At 39.2% G+C, this 20,760-nt stretch overlaps 1 protein-coding gene across 1 annotated transcript in view; it reads left to right on the top strand.

The window, feature by feature from the left end:
* The window catches only part of LOC140189858 (uncharacterized), a 126,316-nt gene that overhangs the window by 85,836 nt on the left and 19,720 nt on the right, over positions 1-20,760 (top strand). The window contains 8 exon segments of the mRNA XM_072246221.1: positions 2,246-2,299; positions 5,341-5,394; positions 6,202-6,246; positions 10,590-10,643; positions 13,146-13,199; positions 18,058-18,111; positions 20,087-20,158; positions 20,704-20,739. Coding sequence (XP_072102322.1) covers positions 2,246-2,299; positions 5,341-5,394; positions 6,202-6,246; positions 10,590-10,643; positions 13,146-13,199; positions 18,058-18,111; positions 20,087-20,158; positions 20,704-20,739 — 423 coding nt within the window.

Below are 20,760 nucleotides of genomic sequence, written 5' to 3'. Positions count from 1 at the left end.
TTGTTTACAGACAACATTGTGCAGTTTCATGAGGGCTTGCTTATAATCGACTGCTGGTGGTATGTAAACTGCGGTCAGGATCTTGGATGAGAACTCTCGAGGCAAATAGAATGGTCTACATCTAATCGTTAGTCATTCTACTTCAGAGGAACAAGACGTCGACATAACCCCAATGTCTGTGCACCAGTGAGAATTGACTAAAAAATGTACTCCACCACCCTTTTCCTTATCAGAATTTGCAGTTTGATCTATTCTGGCAATCGTAAAACCTTCTGGTCACCTAGCTGCATCCAGTATATTCACCGTTAACCAAGTCCGAGTGCAACTAACAATTGAGATCAGCCTCATCTGCCTCTGATACAGCAGCCTTGCCCTGAGGTCGTCATTCTTATTTTCAAGTGATTGTACATTCGCCAACAATATGCTCAGAAGAGGAGGCCTCAATTACGCCTAGCTTCAGCCTGGTTTGAATCCCGCCTCTCCGGCCGCATTTTCGGCCCTGGCCGTGGCATTGTCCACATTTAACCATCGAACGTGAGATTGGAAGATCACTGATGTAGTTTCATAGCCTGTTAAGAAGAAACTTACATGCTGCGGATTGCAGTGTGAAAGTAGTATATTTAAGAGGAAAACTGGTACAATTTCCTGCAGCCCACAGAGAGTCGCCGATATACACTAGTGCCATCTTGTCACCAAGGATTCATTTGTCACAGATAAGTTGTAAAATGCAGGGCCCCAGCCTGAAGAAACAGCTATTCTGAAATTGAGTTAATTTTCAAAAAGTGATTATGAACATGCAAAGACATGCCAGGTTATGGCAAATTGTCCTGTGATTAGGCTAGTGTGTTGCTGGACAGTGCAGCTCGTTGGGCTGGGAGTGTCTGTTCTGCTCTGTATCGTGGAATAAACAAAATGGCTAACAGAAGGAAGTCCATGTGTTGAAACACAAAAGAATGAAGAGGGAGCACAACCAAAGTGGCATAGATGTTGGTAAAGAAATGCTCTGTATATGGGAAAAGGTCTTTGTGCTATGGACTGGAAAGTATTTTCTACAAACGTGATTCTACAAAACAAAATGATGTTCTGTAACATCATTACAACATAATGAAGTGCTTTTTGAAATCCATGATTCAGATAAGCTGGGCGGAGGAGTGTTAGATTCAGAGTACCTTGTCCCAAAAGAGGTGCATCGTGTTGAAGTAGCTATAATATATAATTACCTGAAGTAGTAATGTATTCTAAATGTTGGTACAAGGGAAACCAGTGACATTTTAACTTGTCTTGGGAGCAACACATAATATCTACTAAAGCAAGCCATTAGTCTCCAAGCGTGGTTATTAAAATTAATCTATCATGTACTGTCACAAATCAACTAGGTACATGCTGTCGATGGGCAAGAGCACAGATCGTGAGATTGAGAGATGTTCTAAGTAGCAGAAGAGGTGAACCCAAAGAATCAAGTGAGTTAGGGCTTGCATTTTGTCACATTAAGGTTGAAAGATGCTACATGTATAGTTGGTTACACTGCAATCAAGTGGATGGGGCTGATAAAGATGGTGGCAGGATCCTGGAAACAGCAAAAATAAACATTGCCACCACGTATATACCAAAGAACTGTTACTGAGATCTGCTATGGCAGAACATAGCAGTGACTCAACACCAGCCATACACCAGATCCCAAGGGTTCATGACAGAGGAGAGCCAGATTGGGGGAACAGACATAAGGACAAGTCTGAAAGAATACTCTATCAAAGTAAATATCTGAATAACTTTATGCCAAAATGCACAGAGAATAAAATAGAAGTAGAAAGTGTGGAAAATATTCAGCAGATCAAGCAACATCAGATGAATGAGAAAGAAACTTACCATTTCAGGATGATGGCCCATTGTAACAACAGTTATTTTGGATGCTTGTTCTTTCACCTAATATTTCAAAGAATGTCAGATCTGGTTAACTGCTCTTTACACACACACACCGTAACAATGTTTAGGGAGAAGCATCCAGAAGATTTTGCCCTACAATGGAGATGTTTATTTGACTCTTGGAGGCATATAGAAAACAATACCATCTCCTTGTAAATGCATTTGCTTAACAAATTACTTGTTGGCTGTCTTGTGTAGAGAAAGACACTATGTCCTGGGAATGTGTCAGCAATTTGAGAAGGCAAAATGTTGCAAAGTGAACGTTTTGAAAGGAAAAAAATAAGCAATGGTCTCACAATTGACATTATCTTTTCCATTTTAGGGTGCTCCTGGGCCTGTTGGTCGAGATGGGACTCCTGGAGCTAAAGGCATAAAGGTAACAAGAATTGAAGCTACTGTATGTGCCCCAATAAATTGCCAGTATGTTAGATTGGTCCTTTATTTGCAATGAAAGTAACCTTGAAGCTTCTGGTTTGTGCTCATTGACAAGTCAGGTCAGATGCTCTAAATGCAGGATACACTTTTCTGTTCCTGGCTTTCAGAAAACATCATGGCACTGGCTCATCACTGAGTGCGAAGAATGGCTCAAGATTGTTTTCATGTGATTGATATGAACTAAAGTCAACAGGTGTTCATTTTAATGCAAGTTCCTTTTAACAATGACCAAATAATCTCACCGACACTGAAAATTATCATTATAGGCAATAAATCTTATTTCTGCTGGTTCTGTTTGTTGTTACAGATATTAAAGATATACAAATTATTTTTCCACTTTTCACACACCTCACTCTTTCTTAACTCCAATCTTTCGTTCCGGTCCTCCTTTCATTTTTTATAGATGACTTGACATTGACTCCAATGTAAATATCATAACCCTTCAACCTCAGTGGTATAGGAGAGACGCACATCACCTTCCTGGAAAGCAAAGAAGAAATCAGCTCATACTTTCAGAAATACAATTAAGGATGCCATCATGGGAAAATGCCAGTCTTTGCCCTGCTGCAGCAAATTATATTTTATTATTGGAAGGGAAACAGAATATATTTGTAGAGGATTGAGGCAGCCTCTTCCGTAATGTCAAAAAGGTGATATTAAGATTCTTTGCTGGCCTTCCAATGGCTCCCTCTACTCATTTTATGATCCCATCAATGTTCTTTTCATGACTGAGTCATTGCAGAGATTTTGATATGCTCAGACCCACCCATCAACACCCGCTGCTAATTGCTGGTCATTTGATGCCATCAAACACATATTTAACTGATTTCTATAGTGTGCTAGTACTTGGTAATTCCTCCTTGGCGACTGTCTTCCTCCAAAATATCATGTGATACAGGATTCTGGTGACCTGAAGACCTGAGAAGATGGAGGAAAAAAAGATCAAGGATAGATAAGTGTGTTCACTCTGCTTGGGTCTTTGATCTCCAGGACATTATTAGGGAAAGAAGCTAGGAACATTTCTCAAGGCATTGATTTTCTGTCTCATTGTGTCCTGTTTATTCTTACAGCCAGAGATGTTGCTGGTAAGATCATGACTGTTGAAATGATAAGGAGAGATGTGGTGCACATGTGGTGTGACAGATATGTTGAGAAGATCAGATGATGCTGGATAGAAAGAGATAAAAATAAGACTAAATTTAAACTGTACGTAGAATTTGAAGTGAGGGACAAGTAGAGTTCAGTGGAATCGGAAAAAGAGTGCTATGAATAGGTAATGGATTTTGACCAATAAGCGTATGACAAGATTGTTGAGTGTATATGAAGCAGAGATGATAGGTTCTTGATTGGACATTGCATCAAAAGTTACAGAGAGAAGGCCTGGAAATGGGGTTGAGGAAGGGGGAAAAAAGGATCAGCCATGATTGAATGGCAGAGCGGACTCGATGGGCCAAATGGCCTAATTCTGCTCTTATGTCTTATAGTCTAAGAAGTGAGTTAATATGCTGCAATGAACGGTGAGTTTGATAGAATGAGAAAATCTGTAACAGTTTGTTAGGTGATTAAAGCAAGGGAATTGTTAGAAATGTTTAGGGGTTTCTTTTGTGTTACTGCTAAGGCTAATAAAATGGCTTCCCTGTACTGTTAACTGCTGAAACAGTGGTTAACGGTAGCAGCTTGTTTGGGTTATAATTACTGATAACGAGAATTGTATTCATTTGCTAACCAATTGGGATAGATGTTATTCTTTCTTGTGTGTCTGAAAGCTATTGTTTTCGCGAACTTTGGGCAGAAGTCGCGACAGAGAGAGGAGACGCGATGCCATAAGCTGGGCGACGGAATGGACCCCGAGCAGAAGTCCGAGGCCCAGGGTTTTCGGCGAGGAGAGGAGACGGGGACAGACTCATGTGAAGCATTTGGTCGACCGCCAAGGGTGGTCCCATTCGAGAGTTGGCGGAGTACGGAGGACATCGACTGGAGGAAAGGGAGACCCGGCTCTGTAAGAGCTCCAACGAATTTTTTGTGCACAGAACTGATAGAGTTACTGGCTTAGTGCCTTTATCGTATTTGTTTCTACTAACCTATCACCAAGAAATACTTATAAAGTGCAATTATTTAATTGCATATGGTGCACTGTCTGTTATTTGGCCTGGTGGGGTACATCACACAGCATCTACACCAACTTGATTACCCAGTTTGGTGGGGCCAAAGGCTGCTCCCCCGAGACGAAAGCGAGCTGAGTGAGCCTGAGGCTTACCAGGAGGCGACAAATGCTATCAAAAAATTGAGTGAATTTCTCTGAAAAGGTAAGTAATTAGGAGTGATAAATTTGTCTTTTATTTGCAGCTCTAACTATGAACAACACTCTTGACTGACACCTCCACAGGCTGAGTTGCATTGACTTCTGTGAACCAAAAATGCAATACAGTGAAGTGTCATTACACTCATTTGGATTTTCCTCCATGGATCAAAGGGGAACTTGCCTCCAGTGTTTTCCTTTCTCCTTGGGCACGAACATCACTTGGAAAAGCCAAAATTCATTGGCTGTTCCCACTGTTGTAGAAAAAGTGATGGAGGAATTTACACCTCAATCCAGATTAACTCACTTTGCCCTTTCAACTTCTGTAAACTGTTGCCTTCTCTTTTCCCTCACCTCCGGTAGAACATCAGAGAATATTGGAGCAGCTGTTCTACTCATTCCAGTGCTAAAATATATCTTCCAATTGTCTGTACCAGTTTAAAAGCAATTTAAACACAGGAAATGTAGCGGGGAGTGAGGTCGACTCCTGATTTGTGTTGGGAATCACAGTGGAAACTGTGCGTCTGGTGATGGGAAGGCAAATTGATAGGCCCCATTCAGACTGCCTATGAAATAGAATGATCCACCAATACCATCAACAAATTTAAAACTGATCAATCCTGCTGGGATACAAGATATTAAATGTTCGCACAAATCCTTATGATTTTATGTTTTCTACGTAGAGTGAAGCTGGAATACCAGGCCGAATGGGGGAAGCTGGAGTTCGTGGTTTACCTGTAAGTATTTTCAGCTGCAATATAAAAAAAATCCCTGGGGCAAAATCTAAAAATTTTATTTACATCACAAAAACAATTTCCTGTATAAGTCTCTGGTTTCCCTAGAACCAATAGCTGCACCTATGAACCAATTAATTCTCTGAAACATGTTTACAATATATTTGAGGGAGATGATTAAATATATGTTGATCACTGAAATTTTAGAAAACTGCATAATTATGATAAGTAATTGAAGGGATGTGACCATTTCTAAGTTACAGGCAGTTAAAAATACTGAAAATGTTGTTTGAATTTTAAGAGCAACTTTTTCCTTCCAAATTTCCTGCAAAACATAAGCGTTAATAGTGACTTCACAAATCACAGGACTTGAAGTTCAGCAATGAATGGTGCAGTATAATTGTTCATTGCCAGATTATTAGTTGCAGGATAACACTGATAGTTATCACCCTATAACCATTAGGCTCCTGAACCGATGTAGATAACTTCATTCACTAATACTCTGAACTGATTCTACAATCTACAGACTCATTTTCAAGGGCATTGTAACGCATTCTCAGTATTATTTGTACTTACATAGTTTGTCTTTCTTTTGCACATTGGTTGTTTATCAGTCTTTGTTAATGCATAGTTTTTCATTAAATCCTATGGTATTTTTCTCCTTTATATGCCTGCAACAAAATGAATCTCAAGATAGCATATGGTGACATATACATACATCTATAATAAAATTACTTCTAACTTTTGAACTTTGATTACATTAGTTTATCAGGGGGGATAGTTGGTAACATCTAGTATGTTTTTTCTAAGGGTTTACATGGATCACCAGGACAAAAAGGACCCACTGGGGAAAAGGTAATTGGTTAACTTTTTCACTGTGAGAAATAACATAAAGGTTGTTCTAATATAATTTCCCAAAAATATTTACAGCCCCGGAGTAAGGAACAACAAAATAACAAACCTTTCAGATTTTTGAGAAATCAAAAACAAAAGTTCTGAATCTGGCAATGTGCCCAGAATATTCCAGGAACATCTGGTACAAAACTGGTGCAAACAACCATTTCTGACGAGAGATAGAGAAGAGTTTTGACACTTAATATTGGCACTGGGAGGCCCAATGTAAATGTTGTTTCATGTGGGCATATGAGGCTAAAATGTAGAATTGTTAGAAAAAGCATGAAACGATGTATATTGTGCCCTAACATCCAGAAAGTGAGTATACATGTGATCCAGGCCAAGACCGGGTATAAAATTGTCTTGGTGGGAGATGGCCATGGAAGGTTGCTATTCAGATGGGAAGTGTGTATTGAGTGAAAGCGAAAACTGCAAACATACTTTGATAATAAATGTACTTTGAACCTTGCACCTTGATGAGCAGCAGGAATCGATGCCAGGTTCTTTACTGTCCCTGTGAGGAAGAAAGGCAAGGATGGCGAGGTTAATGTGACGAGAGGCCGAGGCCAAGATGGAAAGGAGCCAAATGCTGGAATATATGAGACGAGAATCGAGAGACAATTTTGAGACTGAGACAAGAATGGGGTTCTTGACTAGATGCTAGACAAGAACCTGACCAGGCTAGATGAGAATCCAAACGAGACAGAAATCCTCAATGCAATCCTGGACTGAACCAAAGTTGAGCTGACGACTGAGCTCCAAACCTATGTCCAGGTGCTCTTTAAATGTCCTAATCTTAGTGCCAAAGCATGGCTGCCAAATTAGCAGAGCAGGCCAGAATCTTTAAAAGGACCGTGCCAGCTGTACATACTGTGGAGAACTGGAGCATCTAAACCCTGGAGGCTGGCACGGTCAGGTGCATACTGGAACGTCGGGTGACAGGAGTGTTTTAAATTCAGTCAAGAAGGAAAAGGAAGCATGTGTAATGTTTAGGAAGCTGAAATCAGAAAAGGGAATGTGAAGAAGAAGAGAAAGAATTAAAAATAAAACAATTAAGAGGGCCTGCAGAGAGAGGAAGTGGGTAAGATACTAAATTAGTATGTTGCATCAGATGGACATTGGGGATGGTGAGATCAGAAAGGTGTATGATAAAATTATGTTAAGTGAATGTTGATGACAAGAAAGAGGAGCCGTTGAGCCTCCTAAAGAAAATGAGAGTAGATCATTCACCAGGGCCTGGCGGGATCTATTTAGATTGTTGAGAGATCCAAGAAGGGAAATTACTGGGGCTTAAACGGATCTTTATATTCTTGTTAGCCACAGGTGAGGATTCTGAGGACAGGAGAATAGTCAATGTTGTTCCTTGGTTTAAGAAGTGCAGTAGAGACAAACCAGGAAATTATAGGCCAGGGAGCTTTACTTCAGTGAGAGGGAAATTATTGGCAAAGAAATTATTTACTCACATCTAGAAAGCCTTTGACTTTTCAGATATCGCCAGCATGGTTTTGTGCACGGGAGGTCACGTCATACAAACTTGACTGAGGTTTTTGAGGAGATGATAAAGATGTTTGAGAGAATGGCAGTGAATATTGTCTGCATGGATTTTAGCAAAGGATTTGGCACAGCTCCTTATGGTAAGCTGGGAGCCAGAGGATTAAGGCATATGAAATTTATGAAGAATTGGTAGATGGAATTCAAAAATGAAAGAAAGAGGGTAACGGTGGAGGGGTGTTATTCTGACCGGAGACCTGTGATCACCAGTGTTCTTCAGGGATCAGGGCTGGAACATTTGATTTGGTTATTTTTATATATTTATTTAAAATATACCACCTATTTTATACCAAAAATATTGGTGGGTTGATTTTAAGTTTGCAGATGAGACGAAAATTGGCAGAGTTGTGGATAATGAGGAAGGTTGTCAAAAGATAGAACAGGATATAGGTCATTTGGAAATGTGGCTGGTATAATTTAATCTGGAAAAATGTGTTGTGTTGCACTTTGGGAGATCAATCCGAAGAGGAACGTGTAGAGTAAATGGCAAAACCCTTGGATGTATTAATGTATAGAGTGATCTAGAGTTTCCTGAAAGTGGCAATGCAATTAAACAGGGGGGTAAAGAAGGTGCATGATACACATCTGTCATTGGTCAGGGCATTGAGTATTAAAGTTGGGAAGTCAAGTGGCAGGTTCATAAAACTTCGGTTCAGCCACATTTGGAGAAATGTGTGCAGATCTGGACAGCACATTACACAAAAGATGAGGAGGCTTTGGAGGAGGTGCAGAAAGGGTTCACTAGAAGAGATACACTCAAAAACTTCTATAGGTGTACTGTGGAGAGCATTCTGACAGGCTGATTAGATTTACAATGTTCCTAAATGGACATTGAATCTTTGGACACCACCTCACTTTTTAAAAAATATACAGTATTCTGTTTTTTCACTTCTTTAAAATCCATTCAATATACGTAATTGATTTACTTGTTTATTTATTATTATTTTTCTCTCTCTGCTAGATTATGTGTTGCATTGAACTGCTGCTGCTAAGTTAACAAATTTCACATCACATGCTGGTGATAATAAACCTGATTCTTATTCTAAGATGCTTGGATTGGAGAATTTTACCTATAAGGAGAGTTTGAACAAAGTTGGATTGTCCTCTCTGGAATGTCAGGGGCTAAGGGCCAACCTGATTGAAGTAAATAATACTATGAGAGGCGTAAATAGGGAAGATAGTTGGAGTCATTTTCCCAAGGTGGAAATGTCAATTACTAGAGGGCATAGTTTTAAGGTGAGGTGAGGAGGGGAAAGTTTAAGGGAGAATAATAAAGCAAGCTCTTTTTTTTACAGGGATTGCTAGCTGCCTGGAAAGCACTGTCAGGAGAGGGGGTTGAAGCAGGTACAATAGCAATGTTTAAAAAGCTTCAGACAGTCACATGACCAGACAAGGAATAGTGCATTATAGATCACTTGCAGGCAAATGAGGCAGATATGCAGTTTAAATTGGCACCATGGCTTGCACAGATAGGGGCCTAATAAATTTACGTGTGTGTGTATATATAATAGTATAGTACTGTGTAAAAGTCTTAAGCATGTGAAATAATTCTTTAAGGTAACGATGCTTTCAGAAATAATTAAATGAAAAGTTTCTAAGTATCAACAAATATTGTTATGTAGAGCAGTAAACAGTAAAAATCTATAGCTAATCAATACTTGGTGTCACTACCCTTTGCATTTAAGACTGCATCCATTCTCTTAGATACATTATTATGCAGTTTTATAAGAAAATCAGTTGGTAGATTGTTCCAAGCATCTTGAATAATCATCACAGTTCTTCTGCAGACTTTGGCTATCTTGTTTGCTTCTGTCTTTCCAGGTAATCCTGCCTCAATGATGGTGCGATCAGGTATCTGTGGAGGCCACAGCATCTGAAACCGTATAACAAAAATTAGGGTGCCTAAGACTTTTGCATGATGATATATACAAACACCACCACAAATTTGAAAGGGATTTGTAGTATAGTGGATAGTGTAGAAGGTTATCTAAGGTTTAAACAAGACTTAGATGAACTGGGAAAGTGGAGAAGGTGATTGCTGATTGAATTTAACTGAAGTAGTGCAAAGTGTTGTATTTTGGGAAGCCAAACGGACTGGTGAGTTAATAACAGGAAACAAAGAACTAGAAGAAATATTGAATCAATTTTTTGCAACAGTCTTCACAGTGGAGGACACTGAAAATACGCAAGATAAAATATGGGCTAATTTCAAATAGTACTGAGTAAAGTAGAAGTTCTTGTCACCAGGGGTTTTGGCCTTTATTGCAAAGGGGTTGAAATTTAAGAAGAGGGAAGTTTTGGTACAGTTGCACAGGGTTTTGGTAAAGCCATCCCTGGAATACTGTGTTCCTGTTTGGTCCCCTGAAAACAAACAATTTAGTAGCATTGGAGGCAAATCAAAGGAGATTCTCCAGGCTAATTTATGGAATGAAAAGTTGCTCTCTTTAGAGAGGCTTGACAGTTTCTGCCTTTACTCCTCAGAGTTTCTAACAATGAAGGGTGACCTTATTCAGGCATTTAAGACCCTAAGGGGGTTTGACAGGGCGGATGTTATTTGAAAGATTGAGGAATTGAGGATTATGAGGAACTGACAAAGAAGTAGAGTTGAGACTGGCATTGATCAGCCTTGATCACATTGAATGGCAGGGCAGGCTTGAGGGCTTTGGAGAACTACTGCTGCTACCATTGCTATTGTTTCTTTGTATTCTTGTGTTATCTTTAATGTCTTTAAAGTTACTGTTGCCTAATTTCAGGGTGATATTGGTGAGATGGGACTGATGGGTCCTCCTGGAATTCCAGGGCAGCCTGTAAGTAACAAATGATTTCCATCTAGACACTTGTGTAGCCTTTGTGACATTGATGTTCAAATACGTTTTTCTCATTTGTGTTCAGGCAACATTTTCCACAACTTAAAAAGTTTTACTTTATTGCCACTTAGCTCCTGCAAATAAGCTTTTATGAGGTGTCTTCCAATCAGTAAAAAAAAAGATAGAAAAAGAAAGGGAATGCCTTTGATTTTGTGGGAGAAATTACAGTATTTCTCTGCACTTTTGCTAATAATTCTCAGCAACTGAGGGATTTCCTTATGAGCATTGATGGTCAAATCTGTAAGCAAGTGTTGGCAACAGTTCTGCTGACCACACTCCAATGTTGTGGAAGTCCCCAATACGAATGCTGAACACCTGTGCCAGTGTTCCCCATTCATTCATGAGAGGAAAACTCCTGTAAGAAACCAAGACAAGTCATATACTTCCGGAATTTTTAATTTATTTTAGCTTATTAAAGTCTTTCAGGTATTTCAAATATTTAATATTTTTTACTATTTTACTATTTTTAAAGCCATTTAATATTTTATAAATCATTTATCTTAAAAAAAATCCTATTGTTTTTTATAGTCTAAACAGGGAAATTCCTAGATTTTTTTAAACATCCTTTGCTGTCCGTTAAGACAGTACAGATAGCATTCAAAGATTTCTTTCTACAACCAAAAGTCTTGATATGATTTTTTGAACCTTGGCTTCAGCTCAAAGTCATTTTGTAGCGAGATCAGTCTTCCCCCATCCTTCCTGTTAATTCCTCTCTGCAAGTGTTCTGGAATTTGGATCAAGAGAAGATCCTGAAATCTCTTTGACCGAGACTTTGTCCAGCTTGTCCAGGTGGGCACAGTATACTTAAAGATCATCATCTAGTATTCTCTCTTTCTCTTCCTGATGGCCAATGTTGCACTTAAATAGGGTTAACTTGGACAGAATTGTAGAAACAACTGATTTGACTTTGATAAGCTTCAAATCATTCCCTTGCATTTGAAAATTGAGTTCATTAAACTTCACAATTATGACATATAAGCAATGTCAAGCTAATATTCTTAAGCTGATTACTGAATAAAGTAGTCGAGTCTTCAAACAATTTTATTATAGTTTCAAGAAGCATATAAAAGTGTCTCAGACTGTTTCCTTTTGAGAACCAGCTGACTTCTGTTTGCAAAAGCATGCATCAAACTGTTCATCATTCTTAATACAAAGCTCTTGAAATAGTCAAGAATTGAGCACATGACACGATTATATTTACTGCTGTAATAACAGTACTTAATGACTTGTGCAGCCAATCACAGGTTTTTTGTGACAAGATGTTGTCTGTGAATTACACAGTGAATGGTAAATATATTAGGTACAGTTTTTTTCAAGAAAGTTATGACCCTTCAGTGGCATCCTGTCATCTGGCACCCAGAGCCCCATCTGTTACACATGCAAGAATGTTGGTGAGCAGAATGTTCTTCTCTGAAAAATTGCACAAAAACCTGAAATATTGACTCTCACTTTGTATCTGTTTCTCGTTCCCTTGCCAATAACAACTTTTGAACCATGCTTTTATCTTTCCTGAAGCGAACATGACCAAGAAGCAAAGATTCATTGCCTGGCAAAGCTGACTCATCTGACTGCAGAGTAAATTCTGTTGTCCTAAACATGTTGCATAATGTATCTTCCATCTTCTCAGACATTTCATTTATTTTCCTTTGAACAGAGTTGTCACTGAGAAGAATCTCTTTTAGATATTTAGTCTGGTTCCTTGCGCAACACCATACTCAGAACGTCCTTTACTGCTGGTAGAATTAGTTCTTCTTCAATTGTTTGGGGCTTTCCAGATTTAGCAAGGAGCAATGAAATAATATATGAAGCACACAAACCATCACTGTTTTGGTTTGAAATGTTGTCTGTTTCTGAAGTTATTCACAAAGTGACTAAAGATAAACCAAGTTCTTGTTTGCTTTATCAGTGCATGTACTCTCTTCAAGTGTTCAAGGAAAGCAAATGATTTAATTGCCTCATTTGAAAAAAATCTTTTCACGCAAAAGACACATTGGGTGCGGTTGCTTGCTTGATGCTGGTATAAATCTGTGTTTAATTTCAGAAGATATCAAAGCTCTTTCCTGATTTTACAAGTAGATGAAAGGAAAAGGTTTATCGGACAAATGCAGACAAGTGGAACTAGACATCTTGGATGGATGAGTTGGGCCAAAGTGCCTGTTTCCACGTTGCAGTACTCTGTGAGTCTACATTTATGATATGGAACTAGCAACACAGAGTTCATTGACTTAAATTCCACCAGCTTTTGGTTTCACTTCAAGAATCTGGTAACAGTTGGGACAATTCTTCCTGCTCTCTCAGGAGCCTCTGGCTTATATGTGATTCCAATTTTGAATTAAGTGATTGGATTCTTCATACACATGATATTGATACTCATTGATCACTTATAATATTTTTATATATTAAGTTTGTCATGATAATTTAATGAAGGTTTTTATTCCCAAGGGTAACCCAGGAACACCAGGACAAAGAGGACCTCAAGGACAACATGGCCCTCCTGTAAGTACAGCAATTGCCATTCCATGGTTAGTGTTTTGCCGTTGTTCCATGAGTACAGACTGAGATGAAAAAAGTACACTATTATTATCCCGGTACAATGGACAGAATACTTACCAGAGATTGAATTTTTAGTGTTAATTTGCCCTTTTTAGACTGTCCTAAAGGGATCAGATCTCGGAGTTATTCTAGCCAGGTCAGTGACAGATAAGCGATGTTTGGTCTAAGAAATTGGAGCAGGGGGAGTCCACTTGGCGAATTGATCCTGCTCTGCCATTCAGTGATCTGGCAGTGAACTCAGGATTACCTATCAGCCTTTTCTCCATGACCCTTGGTTCCCCTGCTGTACAAATATGTACTTAACTGTGCCTTAAATGTATTTAATGAGGCAGCCTCTATTGCTTCCATGGGCTGAGAATTACCCAGAAGAACTATGCTCTGGGAAAGCAGCTTCTCCTCATCTCCATCCTAAATTTCCCTGAATCTTCAGGTCACATCCCTTAGTTCTAACTTATAATCAGTAACTTATTCTGGAAACTCAAGACACAGGGCAGCGGGACAAATAATGCTTGGCCTTGATACCTCCATGTGCACCCCAGCTTTTGATAATAGTTTTACCAAAAAAAAGCAGCAATTAATCAAGGTGAGACAGATCATATATCAATGAGCCAGTCTTCATCTAAAGTGGCCATGTTTACGGTGTGGCTATCTATCTTACACCATCTACACTGTGTCAGGCCAAGAGCTGGAATGCTCTGTGATGATAACGTGTGAATTTATTTGTTATACTAGTTGTGTAAACTACTGATACAAAGAGGCAAGAAAAGTGAAATATTTTATCTGATCTAAGATTATATAATTCTGTTTTTACAGTTTCAAAGATCTTGTGTGCATCAAGTTACCTTACCCTATTTTCCATTTTTTAGACCTGCTAACATTTCGTGATAATGTTGGCTATATGGAGAGATACAGATGATTACTGACTGTGATATGGATAAGCAGAAACCTGATGACAGTGAGATCTGAAATTAAGCATTTACAAACCTGGCGTTTATTTTCTTTGGTGAAATAAGTCCGGTAAAATATATTTCATAGCATCTACTAATGAGAACTCTTATCAAAAATAGTTGAACTAATAACGGGCATAAAATATCTCCAAAAATGTGTAAACTGTTCAAATTCTCAGCTTTATTCTCTCATCCTCTAATTAGTTTTTTTTCTAAGGGGGCAGAAGAAAGATGGACTATCCACATTTATACTCTTGTCCTTCTACGAAAGTGAAGTACAATGCATGATAACATGTTGCAAACTGCATGGTATGGAAAATGTAATGCGGCAACGGGTAGTCAAACTGCCCAACACATCACAGGCACCAGCCTACCTGCCACCAAGGACATGTATACAGATAGGTGCTGGAAGAGGGCCAGTAAGATCATGAAGGATCACACCCTCTCTCCTCATTGACTTTTTATCCCATTCCTATCACATAGAATACACACCAGGACCACCAGAATCAAAAACAGTTACTTTCCCAACCAGAAACCTCCACCCACTAACCCACCCTTCCACACCCCCCACCACCACTACTTTATCATTTCCTGTCACAGTTACCTTATGTACTCCTGTGCCTAGAATCACTTTATGGACATTCAATCAATCTATGTATACAAGCTATCTAATATAATTATATTTATTGTTCTTTTAAAACTATTGTGTCTTTATCTTTTGTGGTTTTCTTTTTCTGTTTTTTGTGCTGCATCGGATCCAGAGTAACAGTTATTTCTTTCTCCTTTACACTTGCATCTTGGACATTAAGCAATCTTGTATCTTGAATCTTGTTTGGTTAAGTCAAGCATTTTAAATAACAGACTGTTAAAATGTTAAATAAATTACTGCAAGGAACGTACATTTAAATAGCAACCCTCAATCTTTCCAAATTCCCTTTGGTGTTTGCAGTCAATTAAGTACTTTAGAAATGTAGTTGCTGTGATTACATACCAAATCAAAACAGCACTTAGCAAGATTTTGCAAATAGTTTTGAGGTAAGTTTGATGGAGGTATAGATATTGTTGAGAACTACTTTCATTTTCTTTGACTGTGTATTGGAATTGGTTTAGTATTGTCACATGTACCAACATACAGTGAAAAGCTTGTCTTACATACTGTTTATGTAGATCAAAGTGCATTGAAATAGAAGAAGGTAAAACAATAACTGCACAGAATAAAGTATAAGAGCTACACAGAAAGTGCAGTGCAGGTAAACAATAAAGTGCAAGATCATAATGCAGTACAAACGTAGATTGTGAGACATAAGTCCATTGTATTGTATAGGAGGTCTGTTCAAGAGTCTGATAACATTAGGATAGAAGCTGACCTTGATCCTGGTAGTATGTGTTTTCAGGCTTTTATATCTGCTGCCTGATGGGAGAGGGGAGAAGCGAGAATGCCCAGGGTGGGAGGGGTTTTTGATTATGCTGGCTGCTTTACTGAGGCAGCGAGAAGTGGAGACAGAATCCGCAGTTGAGTGTTCACGGCTGTCTGAAGTTTCTTGTGGTCACATATATTCTTTATCCGGAAGTTAAGACAGAGGTAAAATATCAGTTCTGATCTTGTAGAGTGGTGGACTGTTTACTAACTGCTCAGAAGTAAGAAACATTTGATTGCAGTACTGATTTTGTCTAAGCCTAAATTATGCTCAAATTATTAAAATAAGATGTACAGTATGTTTGCAATCAACTGACTTAAAGCCAAAGGTGACTATTAATGTTAACAGTAGTTACTCACATGGGTAAAGGAGAATGCAGTGGTACAACGTTGTGAAGTGTTATTAACACAGTCAGAAGCTCAACTGATCGACTCAACAGTCTGAAACAGGGTTAAACCCAAGTTCCTAAGAACATAAGCTATTGCAACAGAATGGACAAGTGTAAATTAAATCCAGTCTGAGTTACTTTGAATAATTCATCATAGTTCTCTGTACAAATTAGATTTTGGTAACGCTCATCTGATGAAGAGGAAAATAGTATTCTGGTGAAATTTAAGGGTGAACAAAGGGAATTATCCCTGTAAGGGGATAAAATGTTAGCCAGCTTTAGGAGAGATTTAAATTATATCTAAACTTTTCTGAATGCTGTAATGGCAGAGGATTAAAAGTGCTGGAGGCAACAAAGGTGAAGCAAACATTAAATTCAACAACCAGGAGCAACTATCGCTGATTTGAAAGTACACATCCTTGGGCTTACAGAGATCTTGATGTGTGGCCAGGAAATATGAATATCTGCTTAATCACAGAAGGAACGTTCACAGCAAGTTGACCTTGAGTCATTTTAGGATACAGTCTCCAGTTACTAGTATTGATATAAACAACTTACATTTATATTTTGTATAGCACCTTCAATTACATAATAGAAAAAAAAAGGAGCTCCTGTAGATTATTTCATTAAATTACTTGAGGCTCTGGATTAGTTTTACCCTACTGATGATGTGTTGTTATAATAGTAATCCTGCTCAGTATGAGAGGAACTATAGGTTTGGATACTTGGTATGTCTTGGCTGAGGAGGCAAGGGTGTGAAGCTACCATCTGGGGGATTCTGACTGAATGGTTTTAAATCAGAATCCTCCCGAAACATTATAAATCAATGTATCAATCAAAGAAGAATGGATGTCTTCAATTAGCATTAGTGTTAATTAAGACCATCCAGGTAAGGAATTGAATTGTATTGACTTTATTTCTTACATCCTTTACCTAGATGAGCAGTAAAAACCTTTACATTACGTCTCCGTCTAAATGTGCAATGTACAATCATAGTAATTTATAATAATTTTTATTAAATAGAATGGTCAATCTAATATAGAAATACACTCAAATCAGCATGAATCAATCAGTCTGATGACCTGGTGGAAGAAGCTGTCCCGGAGCCTGTTGGTCCTGGCTTTTATGCTGTGGTACCGTTTCCCAGATGGTAGCAGCTGGAATGCATTGTGGTTGGGGTGACTCGGATCCCCAGTGATCCTACAGGCCCTTTTTACACCTGTCTTTGTTAATGTCCTGAATCATGGGAAGTTCACAACTACAGATGCGCTGGGCTGTCTACACCACTCTCTGCAGAGTCCTGCGATTAAGGGAGGTACAATTTCCATACCAGGCAGTGATGCAGCCAGTCAGGATGCTCTCAGTTGTGCCGCTGTAGAAAGTTCTTAGGATTTGGGGGCCCATACCAAACTTCCTCAACCATCTGAGGTGAAAGAGGCGCTGTTGTGTCTTTTTCACCGCACAGCTGGGTGTGTACAGACCACGTGAGGTGCTTGGTGATGTGGATGCCAAGGAACTTAAAGCTGTTTACCCTCTCAACCCCAGATCCATTGATGTCAATAGGGGTTAGCCCGTCTCCATTCCTCCTGTAATCCACAACCAGCTCCTTTGTTTTCGCAGCATTGAGGAAGATGTTGTTTTCTTAACACCACTGTGTCAGAGAGATGACTTCTTCCCTGTAGGCCACTTCATTATTGTTTGAGATAAGGCCAATCAATGTAGTGTTATCGGCAACACTGCCTTCCTTTAAAACCTACAGAATCTATTCCGTAACTCACTTAAGTTTACAACATCATTGTATAAACATGTTTGAGGCCGTGTTGAAGGTCGTCCACCTATTTAAGATGAGTTGAGCACATATAATTTTTTGAAGACTTGAGTCCTGCTTTCTCCAGAAAAAAAATTGAGAACAAAATCAGCATTCATGTTCCCAGACTTGATCATTACCTCTTGAGATATAGCTAGTTTTGTACAATACTGAAGCCTTCCAACTTATACCTTGTATTTTACAGTTTAAAACATTTAATGCAATATTTTTTTTATTTCAGGGAATTTCTGGAGAGCCAGGACTCATTGGACCTCCTGGTTTACCAGGTCCTAGTGTGAGTAAAATCAGGCCTTAACTGAATTATTAACTAGTATATATTAAGTGAAGTTAAAGAGAAAACTTACCCATTTATTGTATCATCATGAACTATTCATTCATAATTTTCCACTGAAAACATTCTGAAGTAGACTTGAATCTATTTGAATATGGTGCGACATTGTTTGTGAAAATTTTCACCAACTTCTTTTTACATATTAAGGTACACCAAACCATTGCCTCTTAAGTTCTTTTTGATAAGGCAGTTTATCCGTTCGACTTATGATAATTCCAGATTTCTACTGGCTAACCATACTTGTAAGGTTCCCTTCCACCACTACCTTCCTCCGTCTGTCAGAATTAGTCTTCACCCTCCACAAGTTTTTCTCCAGCTCCTCCACCTTTCTCCAGACTCGAGGTTTAACCATGGGCATCTACATGAGTCCCAGCTATGCCTGCCCATTTGTTGGCTATGTAGAGCAGTCCATGTTCCAAACCTTCCCCGGTAATGATTTCCAACTGTTTCTTCACTACATCGATGATTGAATTGGTCCTGCTTCATACACCCATGCTGAGCTAGTCAATATCATCAAGTTTGCCTCTAACTTTCACCATGCCCTTAAATTAACTTGGTCCATTTCTGACAGCTCCCTCCCCTTTCTCAATCTCTCTGTCACCATCTCTGGAGACAAACTGTCACCTGACATCTTTTATAATCCTAGCAATTCCCACAGTTGACTGTACCTCCTCCCACCCTTTCTCCTGTAAAAATGCTTTTCCCATTTCTCAGTTCCTTTGTCTCAGCCACATCTGTTCTTACATTGTGGCTTTCCTTTCCAGTATATCAGACATATCCTCCTCCTTCAAAGAAGAGGGTTTCCCTTCCTCCACCATTGATGCTGCCTCACCTGCATCTCCTCCACTTCCTGAACATCTGCACTCAGCCCAGTTCCCACCGCCTTACCAGTGATAAGAGTTCCTCCTGTCCCTACCTACCATTCCATGAAGCTCAGCATTCAGCACATCATTCTCCACAATGTCTGCCACCTGCAGACACGTCCCTCCCTCTGTGATTCCCTCATCCATTCATTCCTCCCCACTAACTTCCTTCCCAGCACTCACCTCTACAAGCAGCCAAAGTGTTACACCTGCTCATTCCTCTCCTCCCTCACCTCTATTCATGGTCTCAAACAGTCCTTCCAAGTGAGGCAACACTTCACTTGTGAATCTGCTGGGGTCGTCTCTTGTGTCCGGTGCTCCCGAAGCAGCCTCTTCTACATTGGTAAGACCCGTCGTAACTTGGGGGACTGCTTCATTGAGTACCTCTCTCCATCCACCAAAAATAGAACTTCCTGATGATCAAACGTTTTCATTCTGATTTCCATTCCTATTCCAACATGTCTTGTGCTAAAATGAGGCCACCATCAGATTGGAGAAGCAACACCTTGTATTCCATTTGGGTAGCCTCCAACCTGATGGCATGAATATTCATTTCTCCATGTTTAAAAAAAAATCCCTTTCCCTCCCCTCTTCTTCTATTCCACACTCTAGCCTCTTACCTCTCTTCTGCCTATCACTTCCCCCTGGCTCTCCTCCTCCTTCCCTTTATCTTATGGTGAACTCTCCTTTCCGATCATGTTCCTTCTTCTCAGCCCTTTACCTTTCTTACCCACCAGGCTTCAGCTATCACCTTCTGGCTATCTGCCTTCCTCACCCTCTATCTTCTTATTCTGGCACCTTAAACCCTTCCTGCCTGGTCCTCAGGAAGAATCCTGGACCAAAATATTGACTTGGGGGACTGCTTCATTGAGCACCTCGGCAACTTCACTCCCATAGATGCTGCCTGACCTACTGAGTTCCTCTCTAATTTTGTGTGTGTTGCTTTGGATTTCCAGCATCTGCAAAATTTTTCATTGCTTTGATTATATCTCTGACCTGTAGGTTGAAAGAGCTTATTTGATTTTTTTAATTAGCTGCTGTTTTCTGGTTAATAGGGAATGAAAGGTGACTGTGGTCATCCTGGGCTTCTGGGCCCTCATGGATTTCCTGGAGGGAGAGGTGATAAGGTAAGATATTACTTGAATAGCTATAAATTATCTGTTATTTGTACTTGTAAAGGACTAACGTAGGAAGATTATGTAGTGAAACTTGTTAAGTTACTGTGCTTGGAAATTTGCTGGTACCAGTGTCATTTTTTTAAACTATTACAAAGAGATACAATAAATTTTCTAGCGAGTTTCAAAGTAATATGGGAAAAGAGCCACCACTGAGTTTCAAGGAAACGAGGGAAAGAGGGGCCTGCTGAGTTCAAAAGGAGTGCAGGAAATATCAAAGCTAGCTAGATGCTAAAGAGTCTGTCTAATTGAAAGAGCAGATTATCAGCGATTTATCATACATCAGATTCAAGATAGGGCAAAATTGTCTGAACTATGAATGTAAACTATCATCATTGGAATTGGGTTCTACTGATCCAATTATCACAGAAAACTACTTCAAATCCATGTAGTGAGTTCCTCTACTAACTGATTCATTCCAGGAAGTGAGGACTACCTTAGACTGATTCCACTGATTTATTGAAATGTTCTAAGTCATATTCTTTTCATCCTTTCAGGGCTCTTCTGGTATTCCTGGTCTTAAAGGATGTGAGGTAAAATAATGTAAGGGTTGA

The sequence above is a fragment of the Mobula birostris genome, chromosome 1 (assembly GCF_030028105.1).
Source record: "Mobula birostris isolate sMobBir1 chromosome 1, sMobBir1.hap1, whole genome shotgun sequence".
Taxonomy (NCBI): domain Eukaryota; kingdom Metazoa; phylum Chordata; class Chondrichthyes; order Myliobatiformes; family Myliobatidae; genus Mobula; species Mobula birostris.
This window is presented reverse-complemented; position numbering and strand designations above follow the sequence as displayed.